The 16,388-nt window shown below is 38.4% G+C and overlaps 1 protein-coding gene across 1 annotated transcript in view; it reads left to right on the top strand.

Annotated features, from left to right (window-relative positions):
- Positions 1 to 16,388, top strand: part of CNTN3 (contactin 3) — a 338,845-nt gene that overhangs the window by 223,099 nt on the left and 99,358 nt on the right. The window contains exons 6-8 of the mRNA XM_059390166.1: positions 12,774 to 12,977; positions 14,609 to 14,711; positions 15,179 to 15,363. Of these exons, the coding sequence (XP_059246149.1) occupies positions 12,774 to 12,977; positions 14,609 to 14,711; positions 15,179 to 15,363 (492 nt within the window). The remainder of the gene's footprint in view (positions 1 to 12,773; positions 12,978 to 14,608; positions 14,712 to 15,178; positions 15,364 to 16,388) is intronic.

The following is a 16,388-nucleotide window of genomic DNA, read 5'->3' as shown; positions in this document are numbered from 1 at the left end:
TTATTTTTACCAGAGCCTAAGTGTGGTAAGTATCAGAAATAAGAGATAGCTACAAGGTTGCTTGATCTAAAACATGGTATGCTAAATACTCTTTGATGTAAGGCATTCAGATTGGAAGATGGGGAATCCCTTCATGTTATGCCAGTGGAGGGTCAACTAATTGAATTAATAAAATAGATCAAAGAATGAACATGCTCATAAATTTTCCAGAAGGTATGTTGTTGAAATAAAATGTGGTATAAAACTTTCATGAGCGCTTTCAGTAATTCCCAGAGCCTTCTACCACATATGGTCTCAAAAAAAAGAAAAGAGAGAAAAAGCATCTAGAAGCAGAGGAATAGAGTTCCATGGGGGTAACTAAAACAAATGCACTGCTTTCGCCTAGAATATCAACGGCTAAAACATAACTGACAGAAAGATATTTATATCACCTCAGGTAATATTAAGGGAAATGAATCAAAATAAGCAGGGTAAATTGGGAAGACAACTTGTTCAACAGTAATTTAATTAGAAAATTAAAATGTAGTATTGTTTGGGAGAATAAATAGAAGCGGTAATACGGGATTAGGAAAGAATGAAGTTGAGGATACTTCCAGTTTAAAGAGGACCATTGAGGGGTGCCTGGGTGCCTGAGTGGCTCAGTGGGTTAAGCCTCTGTCTTCTCAGGTCATGATCTCAAGGTCCTGGGATCAAGCCCCACATCCGGCTCTCTGCTCAGTGGGGAGCCTGCTTCCCCCTCTCACTCTCTGTCTGCCTCTCTGCCTACTTGTGATCTGTGTCTATCAAATAAATAAATAAACTCTTAAAAAAAAAAAGGACCAATGAACATTTATGTCAAAGAGATTAACATTCCTTTGTAAGTTTATTCATGATTCTGATCAAGGCAGAATCTAATGTTCATACACTGAAGGTCTGCATATTTACTTCTTTTTTCTTTTCATCATTCTGGCTGAAGAATACTCACATGATTGTTGGTTTGTTTTTTTTTTTCTTTTCACAAGGAAACCTGTATGCTTGAACAGCAGTGCTTTGCAGCAAAAATGTTTGAAAGAGGGAGCAGGTGGTTGCTTTGCATTCCTTTGTATTGTTGTAGGTAAATACATTTGGACCTCCCGCTCCCCACCCCAAAAAAAGAAAAGAAAGAAGAAAAAAAAAGAAAGAGCTGGTGCTCTTACAACTTCTAATATAATTTGTTTCTTGTTTGAAAAAAGGTAAAAGGGAAGAAATTAACTGAAGTTGTAAGTAAACATAAACTTGACTGCATTTTAGGGACAACTGTAAACAGAACAACATACTTAGATTTTACTAAATACTTGAGCTGGCTTGAAAGGTCATTGTCCTTTTTTACCATCTGAAGATTATGGCATGAGCTTTGCATCCTTTCCTATGGGGCCACAAATGAGCTCAGTTACCAACTTGAAGTATAATTAGGATGCATTTTTAAAACTCTATCTGGCTCAATGGACTCCTGTTCTACAGTTTTGAAAATCACAGTGAAGCCAATATCCGTTCGATATTTTTATACTAGAACAAGATTCAGATTAAAATCCTAGTGGTGCTGTTAAGAATGACTAGAAGGGTCATTGGTCCATTAGCCAGACATAGAAAAGTAAGCACTGCATAGCACTGGAATATGGTGTTATTCATAATTGAAATGCTGCCTTTGACATACTCTCCATCACTTGATATTCACTTACTCTTATCCCTCTGCACTTAATTGACTGATATAATGTACATCTATTAGTTAAATATAATGTTTGTAAATAGGTAGCTAGGATGTTGAAAAAAAAAATGGGGATAAGGAAAACCTGCTAAAGCAGCGATGGTTATGTTTACCACTAGAAATTAATATTAGATCAAAAGTTCTTTGTAAAATATAGAGAATCTCACTTGACGTAAATTGCCATCATTTTGATGCGCTCATAATGGCAGGGTATAGACAGAATAAGAACAATATATTCTTTTCTTCCTAACTTTTACCTCTTACTCTTCCTTCTATCCTGGATAGTATAAATTCTGAAAGAGTCCCTCAATGAGGGGCATTCAGATACTTTTTTTTTTTTTTAGGATTTTATTTATTTATTTAACAGAGAGAAAGAGATCACAAGTAGGCAGAGAGGCAGGCAGAGAGAGAGGGGGAAGCAGGCTCCCTGCCCAGCAGAGAGCCCGAGGTGGGGCTTGATTCCAGGACCCTGAGATCATGACCTGAGCCGAAGGCAGAGGCTTTAACCTAATAGGCACCCCCATTCAGATACTTCTTTAAGCATTGATCTTTCATTGACCAAAAATCATTCTTGCACTGACTGGGGTGTGCTATAAAGAGAAAGCAAGTAATAGAGAGGGATCAAATACAAAGTAACAACAATATTGAAGTCTGATAAATAAGCCAATTGGTCAACATAGTGAATCTTTGAAAACAAAGATCAGAAAGATGATATCTAAAAAACTCAAACACTAAGCACTGAGAATTTTAAATAAAACCTGCATTTGGGCAATAGGCTTTTATTTCTTTATGTATATGTCTCTCTAGCATCAACAGGGTTTTATTTAGGTAGATTATTAAAATCACAGAAAAAGTATGTCAATTTTTTCAGGCTTTGAAAGACATTTCTATAGAGTGATAGTGATAGATTTTTTCATGAACTTGTCTTCATAGCCTTTTTTATTCCCATAAAAAGCAAGGGAACATGATATAATGCAAATACTATTTTTCAAATTTTTTTCAAGGCCTACAAACTATTATCTACATTTGACTTGAACCTGTGACTTCTGTGAAATCTCCTGAGCACATCCTTTAGGGCCTAAAGAGGTTGGCAATTTATAAAGCCCTCTGGATGTGAAGGATGGAAATTGCTTTTAATGAAAGATTTTGGAGGGCATTGTTTTTTGTTACCATGTTTATTTGGGATATTCAGGCATAATTGCATACCCTACCATAATCCAGCATTTACATCGTCTTTTTAAAAATTTTTGATAGTAAATTTTATTTATCTGTTATATCTATATACTATTATAAGATATAAGCAAAATGATGTTATTTATTAAGATATTTATATAGTCATTTTTAAAAATTCAGGTGACTTTGCATGATTTCAAAAGTGTAATTTATAATGAAACTGCTACTATTTAAAATCTACTATTCAGAGGAGTTACAGACCACAGAGTGTAAAGATACATTTAAAAATAAGTTTTTAAGTAGTATTAAACTTGGCTCAGTCAGTTAAGTATCTGCCTTCAGCTCAGGTCATGATCCCAGCATCCTGGGATTGAGCCCCACATTGGGCTCCCTGCTCAGCGGAGAGCCTGCTTCCTCCTCTCCCTCTGTGTGCCACTCTTGTGCTCTCTCTCTGTCAAATTAAAAAAAAAAAAAAAAGGTAATTTAAAAGTCATTTAAAAATAAATAATATTAAACTATTTTGAGGAATAGTTTGATGTGCTACTAGTGGCAAATAGTACTTTGTGTGGGTGTGTTTGTGAGAGAGAGAGAAACATTAATTTCTCCCGCTTCCTTGGGGCTAATTTATTGTACCAAGTAAGAAGACCCCTGTGATTTGGTAGGATGACTTCATTTTATGCTAATAAACACATTCTATTTACCAATGATAGTGGATATTTTATTCTGCTATTAAAAAACAAAAAATCTCCCACATGGCAAGAAGAGAAATATCCACTCCCCATGACATTCCTTAAGGAAAGAATACAGGAAAAGGAAACCTAACGAAGGATGGACAGTTAATGTGATACCGCTCCTTCATCCACTAGGCCTTAATTATTTCAGGGTTTTTTTTAAAAGATGTTATTTATTTATTTGACAGACAGAGATCACAAGCAGGCAGAGAGGCAGGCAGAGAGAGAGAGGGAAGCAGGCTCCCTGCTGAGCAGAGAGCCTGATGCGGTGCTTGATCCCAGGACCCTGAAATCATGACCCCAGCCGAAGGCAGAGGCTTAACCCACTGAGCCACCCAGGCACACCTTATTTCAGTTATTTTTACTTCACATCTTCCCCATCTATAATTTTTTTGTATCATTTGCAACCCAGCGAAGCCCCTGTCTGGAATTAGCTTCCGATAGTTGGTGTGGAAATTGTAGCCCCCAAGCACTACCCTTGGATTCATTAAAAGGGTGGGCTTCCTATAGTTAGCTTGTACTAGAAAATTTCCATTTTGCAAGGACAGTGTAAATTTTGCATATCATTTTAATAGCCAGGCAGGTCAATCAAATTATAATTGGCTCCAATTAGCACTCCCATGAGCTATAGGATTCTTTAACTTCTCCTGGACTGCACTTAAAACGACATGTTATTTACTGTCACTGAAGTCATAAAAAATATCCATTATTCAGTATAAGTGGTGAGGAAAGTGCAAACCTGGCAAGAGGGATTTGGCATACATTTAAGATCTGTGCACCGGCATATACATTGCATCAAGTATGGCATTGTGCGAAATGGGCTATTACAAAGCACTTTCTTTTAGCTGCACAAGCAGGTCTTGGCAATGAAACTTGTAGTCATCCGCAGCATTTGGGTTTTGAGCTAATCTTAAAATTGCTTTCTAACATTTTCAGAGCCTCGAACTCCTTTGAAAGCCATATTTTTATCATGAAAATGAGGAAGCAGAAAACAAATGCATTATATTCCCCAAGTCTCTCTTACCTTAAGATCTGACTCTTGTCATTTTGGGGGTTTGTACCTGAGTTTCATCACTGTAGCAGGAGGTCCACCTACAACCAAGGGGTTCGTAGTAACTGCATGTTGGGTCTGTGACAAGACAGGGTTCCTGTCTTCATGAAACATCGTGATAACTGGCCCATCCTGATTAGGTCTCTTTTTCTCTTCGGAAAATTTAAACTGCTTTCTTTAAGAATATCATGCTTCCTTAATACTGTGGCCAAAGGAAGTAAGTCAGTAAATGTCTTGAATGTTTTTGCTCCTTCCCCTTCTCAGTTACCCTAAGTCGTTGCTGAACAGCAGAGTTTGAGTGTCATCGAAGTTAGCCTCCACGTGGATGTCCTCATCTTGAGATCTTCTTGGAACAAGGAGAAAAGGGTGGGGTCAGTTCACTGAAACAAGGTGAATTAAGGATGGGAGATGGTTGGGTTTTGGGGGGAAAATTAAAAAGTTCTTTGTGAGAAAAGGGGATGTATGTATCCAAAAATGAAGAATGGTGAGAGTAATCACGTTTCTGCATCAACAAATAAGGAGGAAAGAACTTCACTTTGGCACCTACTTCCGTTTTAGCAGCCATGGTACCAGGAAAGAAATGAAGGTGTTTGTTAGAGGAGCTTTACTGGCATTAAAAATGAAGACAAGGGTGCCTGGGTGGCCCAGTCACTTAAGCTTCCAACTCTTGGTTTTGGCTCAGGTCATGATCTCAGGGTCCTGAGATCAAGTCCTCTGTTGGGCTCCATGCTCAGTGGAAAGTTTGTTTGAGAGTCTCTCTCTCCCTCTGCCCCTCCCCATGCTCATGGTCTCCTCTTTCTCTCTCTCAAATAAATAAGTAAATAAATAAATCTTTCTTTAAAAATGAGGACAGAGCCTTGTGGAGGGTATGTTGTTTGTGTGTGTGTGTGTGTGTGTGTGTGTGTGTGTGTGTGTGTGTGAGAGAGAGAGAGAGAGAGAAAGAGAGAAACATTAATGTCTCCAGCTTCCTGAGGACTAATTTATTGTATCCACCTGCAAGATGCAGGTACTCTACTGGAAATATTCCGGTTTCTGAAAGAAAATGATAGAACCAAAAGTGGTGGTCACAGAGCACATTAGGAAACTGCATTCTCTCTTGGAAGCATCTGTTATGCAATGGAAATGGCTCCTATGTGTTCCAGAATGGTGGCAGGACTAGAGCAAGAGAGGGGAATCCAGAAGATTTAGGGGACTAGCCTAAGCTCTGTGAAGCTTCACATGGTAGTTAGGACACTATGACAGCCTTGTGAGGAAGAGAGCTATTGAAGTAAAGTAAGGCCAGTAAAGAACGCAAAACTCATAACTTGGTCCAGGGCTAATACTAACCTAGAACACGCGTCATCGAACTTTCTTCTTACAAGTTTAGTCAGATAAAATATTTTAGCCTTTATGGGCCATATAGTCTCTGTGGCGGCTCCTGGGCTCTGCTTTTGTAGCATAAAAGCAGCGATGGACAATAACAAAGGGAGAGGTGTGAGGGTTTTCCAAAATATTTAGTTTACAAAGCGAGCTGCTTTGTAACTTGACCCCCTGACTATACTTTGCCAGCTCCTGACCTAGAATCAGCGGGGAAGTCAGGGAAGTATGAAAGGATGAAGGAATGTCATTTTTAAGATAGGTTTTTTTTTCCCCCTCCCCTCAAAAGTCACACTTGTTAGTACTCTAAGTAAAAATAGATTAGGCGGACATTTATAGGCTAAACAAGGAACCCTGCAACATAATGTAATGCAGCCCTCAACGCAACATCTTACAAAACAGCTTTTGAAAGATAGCACACTGAAATGTTGGAAAGGTTCATAGATGCCTTCTGCTTTGAGGGTACAGACTTTTCAGTCCTAGCCATTGATCTTTGGTTCTCTGAACCTTAAATTATCTTCAGTTTTCTGCATGACTCTAGAGTTTGGAATACGAACTGTCGAAGACCCTCCAAGCCCCATGGCCAAATGTCCTTCCCAGTTGTCTAAGTCACCAGTACAAATCATGAATGCCATCCAGCAAGTTCCCACAATCTTAGACTATGCCTTTTTTTAAGATAGGTCAAACTGCCCAGGCGGCACTGGAGAAAATTGCCAAAGTTACTTCTACAGTTTTGTTCAACCAGTTTTGTTTGACAGCTTCTTCTGGAAAATGCCTTTATAAAGGATTAAATCTCCCTCAAAGTAGAATTTTATAACGAAACTAGGAATAAACCCTTAAATGTCAGTAGTCTGTGTATTAATATATCTCCAGGTAAATAATAGAGTGACATCTTTCCTGTGAAATTGACTGGCCTCATACTTAAGTGACCTGAGAAAGAATGTGGCTGGAGGAGCGATGTCATTCATCACATACTACTTTTTAAGAAAGCAGTTTCAGCACTTCATTATCTTAATTTATGACTCTGATTGCTAAAGCCTCTTTGCTCTCTATTAAAAAATATTTCACATACCTAATATTAACGTAGAGTTGTTAATAGAAAGCCCAGTGGCCAAGTAGTTTTGGTGTAATGTGTTTGTGATTTACACCACAGGTTATGAAAGGTTTTGTAAAGTCTAGCTCATTTGAGTATATAAAATTATCATTTTTATTATAGCTTTGTATTTATCATCATACATAAAATGATGTTGAAAAATCTCCAAAGAATGCTGATTTGATATATATTTTACTTTGCAGTGCACAATTAATGTTTATTGCAAATGCAGATTTTTATGATAAGTAAACTCTGATAGTATTACAGCAGATTTTTTTTACTTTATTCAGAATGCAGTAAATCACTTAATTCTCTAATGTTTTCAATCAGAGTGATGCCATATATTTTAACACGGTCATACAGGCAATAAATGAAATAGTGCAGATCTCCTCTCTAAGACATAAAAAAGTTATGTCTCTTTCCATCTCAATAAGAAAGTCTGTAAAGAAGGGGTAGGTAGGTGCTACAAATTTCTGTTTTAACTGTCATGACTATATATACTATATTAAATACAGATTTGACTTCTTTTCGTAAGTTGTTAAGGGTCTGAATCTTTGTGTGGTTTCTGTTTTGTTCTGCTTTTTAGTGGGGGTTGGGGAAAAGGAGAGAGAGAATCTCAAGAAGACTCCATGGGCCAAGTGGAGCCCGAGATGAGGCTCGATCTCACGACCCTGAGATCATGCCCTGAGCTGAAACCAAGAGTCGGAAGCTTCACAGACACAGCTACCCATGCATCTCAAAGATCTGAATCTTTGTATAAAACAGTAGAACACGAATTCATTTGCTTTGGGGTTGCTGTGATTTGCCATCTCTTGTGGAATACTCCATCCTGACACTATATTGATCTTAGAGTCATTTTGTATAAAATACGAGTCTTTCGTAATCCTTCTAAGTGCAGGCTTTCTCCATTTTTTTTGTTTCTGGTCATTTGTTTTTCTCTGGAAATTTTATCTCTATCACTTAGCACTGCACTTGAACTTAATAACAGCACCTGATTGTTACACGTTATCATTGTTTCTGTTGGTTTCCCCTTGCTGATATGACAAATTACCACAAGCTTAGCGGCTTAAAACACCATGGATTTATTGTTTTACAATTCTGTGAGCCGGAAGTCCAATACAGGGGTCCCTGACCTAAAATCAAGGTGCCAGATGTTGACAGGGCTGCTGCAGGCTCTGAAGGCTCCGGGGGAGAATCCATTTCCTCCTTTTCCCTGCTTCTAGAAGCCACCTGTTTTCCTGGACTCGTGCCCTTTCTTCCATCTTCAGACCAAAAGCATAGCAACTTCAAAGACACCCCTGCTTCTCCGAGCCCTTGCTTCCCTCTTACAAGGACTCTAATGACGACATTCCCCCCCAGCCCTGATAATGCAAGATAATCCTCCCATCTCCATATCCTTAATTTAATCACATCTGTGAACCCTCTCTTGCCGTATCAGGTAACACGTTCAAGATTTCAGGGATCAGGGTGTTGACATATCTTGGGGCTCATGATTCTCCCTGCCATACCATTATTAGGCCCAGCCTCTCTCCTAGGCTTGTATTTTAAAGTCTCACCTGCCCATTGGGCATTTCCTTTTAGGTCACCAACCTGAGTCTCAGAATCAATTTACAATACGACCTCTTCCTTCCCTAAAGTGGCTTTCCCTCTCTCTTTCCTGTTTCTCCTGTTTATCCCAGTTTAAAACCTGAGAGTTTGATTTTTGTGCTGTCCATCAAAGATCTTTTTTTTTTTCTCCTATGTTTGTGGGGTTATACTATGTGAGAGACATAGTGGAGGAAGACTATTATGTTATTCTGGTTACTCTGTATTTCAATGTTAGGCCATGTTATTGCACTTTTAGTTCAAAAGTATACCCACCATGCAATTAGGATATAAAGAGAGAGGGAGCGTTGTTGAAAACTATTTAAAACATCTTTCTACACCATATAATACACAAGGAGTATACAGTCCTCCTGGTTGTGTGATGATCACATCTGCAGTATGCTTTAGGGGTTGGCTGACAAGTATAAGCCCTTTGTAATTCAAGGGATACCTGTATGCCGTTCCATGATAGACCTCCAAATCTACCTGATTATATAGATTCTCAAAGAAGAATGTGGGAATACTAATTCCTACAAAACTGTAGCTTTTCTCCACTGGATTGTCAACTTATGAGTGATAGTTTTAGGGTTTCTGCTTCTGCTAGGTAATATAGCCCGGGGGGATGAAGGTTTTCTTGTTTCTTCTTTGGTGGGGGGTCTCTTGATGGGCTTGCGGTGTTTTCCTCTGGGCTTGTCTGGAGGGTTAGGTACTAAGAATCAATTAGGAATGAGTTTGTAAATTTGAAGAGCCTGAGGGTGAGGTGAAGGGATTACACATATCCTGAAAAAGAGGTCCCTAAAAGAGGCTCTTTCCTCCAGGTGTAAGGGAAGGGGCCATTTCCAATACAGAGGAGAGTCTGTTACTCAGTTTCAGCCACACTCTGTCAGTTCAAGCCTTCTGAGAAGCAGACCTCAAGATAGGATAAGAGGATCAGACTTGTTATTAAAAAAAAAAAAAAATCTTGGAGAAAAGGCCTATGAAAGATAAACGGGGAGGGAACAGAAAGTGGTAGAGGGAACCTCAGTCTGAGATTCAAGTCTGAAATCTGTGACCAAAGAGAGGAGAGGAAAACTTGGATAGGAAGAATGCCAGACCACCAGGAAGTTCTGAGAGTAGGCATTATCTGATAGGATGTCTCCAACCAGGGTTGCCCATGGGGGAGATCCTGCACTAGGGGGAATGGGCCAGCATGAACACCCCAGTGGGCTCCATCCATTAAGTAGAAGCAGCCCCAGGAAAAGTGTAGCCGCGGCACTCATGGGCTAGCAGGTGGAGGCCCCCAGCTAACTGTGTTTTGGGCAGGAAGTTCTCCTGAATGAGACCTCAGTGGGACACTTCCATGTCGACCATAACCCACGCCACAATTCATCTGTGTTCACTTCTCCATGCTCATTTTGGGAGCAGCTTTAAAATGATTATAATTTTGGCCTTCTTCTCTCCTGACAATCCATCATTACTAGAGTCATGTAGGCAAAGCCAGCACAGTATCTGTACGACAATATCATGATTGTACAGTATTTAAATCTTAACAATATTAATTAGGGATTAAAAAAACTACAGGTGGAGCCTTATCAAATTTCAGTCAAAATTACATATGTAATATTTGTTCCAAAGTGTTTCATGTACTTACTGATTGTGCATTCTCCTTGCTATATAGTATTTTTTACATGCAATTTATTCGATTTTAGGTTTTTCTGAATCAGAGTTCTTTCTACCAGCCATTCTCATTTTAGTATAAACTGGTTTAATAAGGTTGACTTCTTGTTCTTAACACCCAGCTGAGGTCTGTAACATACATGTTGGGAGGCAGTGGAAGTTTAACACTCACTGGACAAAAGGGACATTTGTTTTAAAAAAAGATTTTATTTATTTATTTGACAGAGAGAGAGATCTCACAAGTAGGCAGAGAGGCAGACAGGGGTGGGGATAGTAGGCTCCCCGCTGAGCAGAGAGCTCGATGCGGGGCTCTATCCCAGGACCCTGAGATCATGACCTGAGCCGAAGGCAGAGGCTTAACCCACTCAGCCACCCGGCACCCCAAAAGGAGCATTTTTAAATAAAAAATGAAAAAGGAGAGGGGAAATTGTATTAGCTTCATGGGTAGAACAATTTGAAAAGCAGAAAGAGATGGCTTTGCCTTCTTCAAAGCAAGGTAAGGTGACAGGGGTTAGGGAATGTTGGCATGGGGACCGGATTCTTAGTGCAACAGAAAGAGCCTAAGGAGCTATGATTTCCACCGCTGTCAATTTCAATAAATGTAGAGCTAACTTAGCCTCCCTGACCAGCATTCTCTAACTCTGGTTTATTTAGTATGATTGTAAGAGAAAAGCACCATCATATTGGCATGAAGACAACTATGGAGTGAACGTTTGAGACACTTTTTTTTTTCATACAGTCCAATAAACAACTTTAGATTTCACAACCTATCAGGTGACTGACTGGATGTCATGAAACACTCTGCCGATAGGATAGAATGATGTGGAGAGCAGTTCAAGGTTAAAAATCCACGTCTCTCAACATGCGCACAGTTTGACATTGACTTACTAACCTTTGGAATCATCAGACATTCACATTTGCATTAAAGGCAGAAGGGAGTCAATGCTGTCTCCTTGCCACTAGGTCCTTACCACGTTCTCTCCCCTGCTTGCTTTACACATGCCCCTCACTTCATCTGGAGTGCTTTGATCCTTGCTTCTCAGAATGTTTTTCTGTTCTTTGACCATGAGAGGATGTCACCTCTCCTTCCTCTGAAATCCAGAGTAACTCTCCCGCAGCCCTTTTACGTTGTCTCATTGTTCTTTGTATACTGACTTACTGTCCCACTTTACCAAATGCAAAGACCCATCACTCCTGGAATTATGCCTTCAATGTATTTTGAATTTGTTACTCACTGAATTTATTTTCATTACATACATTTTCTGAGAATTCTATTGAAAAAGCATTACCGTCATAAACCAATAGCGTAAGGCTGATGAAATTGTGAAAGACACTAGGGCCATGGAAAGAAGGACTCAAATGAGCCAACCATGGTAACTGTGCTTAAATAACATCTCGCCTCTAAAAAATTGGGCATCTAGAGCAATGCAGGTTGGTATTTACCCTCATTATCACAGAGCAGAAGAATATTAGTTCCTTTGGAGAAAGTTGGTTTGCCTTGACCCTGAAAGTCAAGAAATCTCCTATTGGACTTTACATAGGAGATGGTAGCATAATTGTATCCCTAATTAACTCAATAAATGTTTATTGAGGACTATTAAGTGCCTTTGGATATTTCATTTTGCTAATTGGGCGAAAGGAGGGCAGTCAGGATCAAAGTTGACATCAGTGTTTACCAAGTGGTGGGAGGACAGATAACTAAACAGACCATTACATACAAAGCAGTAAGTGCTTGAATGATGTGAGCTTAGAGTTGTTCTTGATAGGAGAATCTGCCCTGAGGACAAGGATGAAGGAAGACTTCTCCGAAGAGGTGGTTCCTTATAGTTGGAACCATGCTTTGAAAACCATCTGAAAGTTAACTGCGACAGAATGGGGTTTCGTGTTGAAACGGGGTGAGGGAAGCAGAAGAGTGGACAGAGAAGAAGGACACTGTAGGCTTCTAAGCAGCATGTGCAGAAACACCCAGGTGCTAAGGCTTTCAGCAGGGGTTCAACCCTGCAGAGTCTCCTATTCAGGTTAAGAAATTTTGCATTATTCCCAAGAGCACCAAGGAACTGCAGAAAGCTGTTCTGTCAGAAATGGACATGATAAGATTGGTAAATTTGAATGTGTGGTATAGAGATACAAATTAAAAGGGAGAAAGACTGAACCCAGAGAGACTTGTCAGGAGATGTCTGGATTGGTGATAATGATGATGGTAACAATTTGCTCCCACAGGAATGCTAATCAGCACTGTCCTCCACCATAATGCAGAATGACCGCAGAATCGGTTCACAGAACTCTTTCTCTCATGACTTTCATGCTTTCAGCAGTACTTTGTGGTAAAGACAGTTTTGTGTATTTTTTAGTATAATATGGAAAGCTTTCTTTAATGGAGTTTCTTTTCCCCCCAAATTTTACTAGAACTATCATATGCTTGGATCTTCAATGAATATCCATCATTTGTTGAAGAAGATAGTCGGAGATTTGTCTCTCAAGAGACAGGCCATCTCTACATAGCCAAGGTCGAGCCATCCGATGTGGGTAATTACACATGTGTGGTGACCAGTACGGTGATGAATGCCAGAGTGCTGGGCTCCCCAACTCCTCTGGTGCTACGTTCTGATGGTAGGAAATTTTTCAAGGTGCAACTCTAAATGTAAATGTTGTAGATACTAGCAAAAACAAAGGGGGAAAAGTGAAAAGTGTATCACGAAGAATTATTTCATTTTGGGGAGGATCAAAAAATATTTATGAGTACAGTGATGAAGATTATTTCATTAACCACAGGTCCCTGGACCTTACCCAGGACCAGCTTTATATGGTTTTCAGGATGAATACAAAATAAAAATGGTGGCTCCATGGTTCAGAAATTATTAAGAATTTCAAGATGGTGGTAGGAGATCACTGAACCAAGGTTGAGGTTCTTCTGAGTCTGAGGCTCAAATTACATTGTCATGAAGTCACCTGTCCTGATTTCAGGCACCTTGAGGTTCTTAAAGCTTTGGTTATCTTGTTACAGGATATAAAGCATCTCTTAAAAATTTTTTAAATGTACACTAGAGAGAGGGAGGTGGGGGATGGGATAACTAGGTGATAGACATTAAGGAGGCCATGAGTTTAATGAGCTCTGGGTATTATGTAAGACTGATGATTCACTGACCTCTACCTCAGAAACCAGTAATACATTGTATGTTAATTAATTGAATTTGAATTTTAAAAAATTTAAAAAAATACATACACTAGATTCCCAAAGCTTATTCATTTTATAACTTAAAGTTTGTACTCTTTGACCACCCCCTCACCATTTCCCCCACTTTCAGCAGCATCATGATCATAGTTAATAATCCTGTATTATGTACTTGAAATTTGCTAAGAGAGTCAACCTGAATGTTCTTACCACAGAATATTTAGAAATTAAGATGGTATCTATGTGAGGTGCTAGATGTGTTAATTGGATTGACATAATCATTTAACAGCATATACATATATTAAATCACGTTGTACACAGTAAAAAAAAAACAGGTTTTACAGTCTAAATATATGTAATCTTTATTTGTTAATCATACCTCAATAAAGCTAAAAAGAAAAAAGAATGTGTTTCCTCAACCCCTTCATGGCTATTTCAAGGAAGCACATGAACTTCAAAGGAAGTAGATTTGTAAGCCTATATAACTGCCCTACTTACACAAAACCATATCTGATACAGCACAATGCCATGACCACATATTATCTAAGCATTTCTTTCCAGTCAGTTATAATTGAATTTGACCTTTCTCATTTATTAAGTTACTGTTTCTTGTCTCCGGGGTGCCATTTAATAAGTTTAAGATTGGTTTCTCTGCTACCAGGGCACCATTAAGTAAATTCCCTACCATAATTTTTGTTCTTTAGGATATTTCAGGAAGTCATAATACATTGTATATTTCACTTTGACTAGAAATGTCCAGATTAAATGCAGAATGAAAAAGCCTCCCATTTTATACAATGTAAAAGGTATAATGGTTTTCTGGGAACTGCTCTACAGACGGTAATTTAGGAATCATGGAATTCAAGGTCCCTGATGTTTAGTAATGTTGCATGTTTGGCCCAGTCATCTCTGCTTTGAAAGGTGCCCAACAGATGGCTAGTGAGTAATTTAAATCATTAGAGCAACTAGTTCAAAATGGAGCAAAAGGAAGTTTTATGTTAAAAAAAGGGGTGGGGGACAATTCTAAAGGAAATATTGAAACTATTAACCTTGAATTGTGGGTTTACAGGTGTGATGGGTGAATATGAACCAAAAATAGAAGTGCAGTTTCCAGAAACTCTTCCAGCAGCTAAAGGTGCAACTGTGAAATTGGAATGTTTTGCTCTTGGAAAGTAAGTTTTATAACATTTACTCCAATGTGCTGAAATAGTTTGCTGTAAAAGATCAAGATAGTTTTTGACTGACTCATCCTTATTTTCTAAAATCTTCTTTCATTTAGGAACCAAAGGAAAAATAAAATATAAGACAGTTTGCAGCAAATGACTGTAACGGCCTAATGTCATGAGCTAGATTGGTGTTATTTTTCTTTTGCTTGTTTGTTTGTCATATTATAAAATACAGTGGCTATGTGCTCAACTTTTTTCTCTAAATCATTAATTAACTCAGGAAAATGCACAACTTATTTTCTTGATATATCAATAGAGGTAAATCCTTGTATCAATTTTATGTAAGTGACAACTGGAAATGTTCTGCATTTGAAACCTGGTGCCTTTTTGCTCCAAAAGGTTTAATTTGTCAAGCCTAAAATGCATCCAGGATTTTGTTTAAAATAGCAATAACCTGAAAATCTTCTTCTTAGTCCTGTACCTCAGATTAATTGGAGGAGAAGTGATGGACTCCCCTTTCCCAGTAAGATTAAACTGAGGAAGTTCAATGGTGTGCTTGAAATTCCAAACTTCCAACAGGAAGATACAGGTTCCTATGAATGCATTGCTGAGAATTCACGAGGAAGAAATGTCGCCAGGGGGCGTCTCACTTACTACGGTGAGCTTCTGTTTTGGGCAAATTGGATTTTTAGATTGTGCTCTCTCAATAAAATTTTGGGTGGTGGGAATTTATGGCAGAATGCCAATGTGCAACTTGTTCTGTTGCCACTTTTAAAATGATGAATATTTAGGGGGAACTAAAAAACAGTAACATTTTGCAATGAGGTCGGAGGCATGACATATTCTATTTGCATTTTAAAATGATTCATATGAAAATGAATATTTCACTTTTTTCCTTCAAGTAATGTCTTACACACTTGATCATATCAGGGAGAGATCTCCTTTGCATCTGTGCTCTCCCCTGGAAAATGTGACTTTTTATCTTCCTTTGTGATCTTTACTAAGGCAGAAAAAGACTGTTGACTAGAGAACTCGTTAATTACTGCATTAGACAAACCACATCAACTTAGACTTTTGAGTTCTTCAGTGTTAATTCTCTCCCTTCCAATAATGTAACTCCGCTGTGTTTGCTTCCTTTAATTTATAATCACATTTACTTGATGTACTGTTCTGTTTGGATAATAATGGTACCTTTATTTATAGTCTATGGGTATAGGAAAATTAAACAACCTTTTTTTTCAAAAAGTTTTTCAAGTCAATTTTTAAAAATATAATACACATAAAGATATATGCTCAATGAATATATACTTTCAGTGTAACCGTTATAAACATTGTAAAACTAGTGGGAATTGACCACTTTTGTGAAAGGCAAATTGTACTGCATTCTGTTTATCTTAGAAATTGGAGATAGAAACAGTTTGCATACATAAATGTTTCAGGGAGGAAAACATTTGTAAAGACAAATATTAAAATTATAGGGCATTTTACGACCTCCCTCAAAAAATCTACAGTAGTTATGATGAGATTGACACCTGTTCAACTATTGTAAGATTTAAAGATCTGTCAGAGACAAAATGGAGGCCTGGTATAGTATCATGAGTCATTCTGTCTTTTTTAACCCTCTTGTTACATTATTGCGTTAGAATACATAGCAGCAAGGTGAGGTTACCTGGGGTCAAAGTC

This window comes from Mustela nigripes, chromosome 2, assembly GCF_022355385.1.
Source record: "Mustela nigripes isolate SB6536 chromosome 2, MUSNIG.SB6536, whole genome shotgun sequence".
Classification (NCBI taxonomy): Eukaryota; Metazoa; Chordata; class Mammalia; order Carnivora; family Mustelidae; genus Mustela; species Mustela nigripes.
This window is presented reverse-complemented; position numbering and strand designations above follow the sequence as displayed.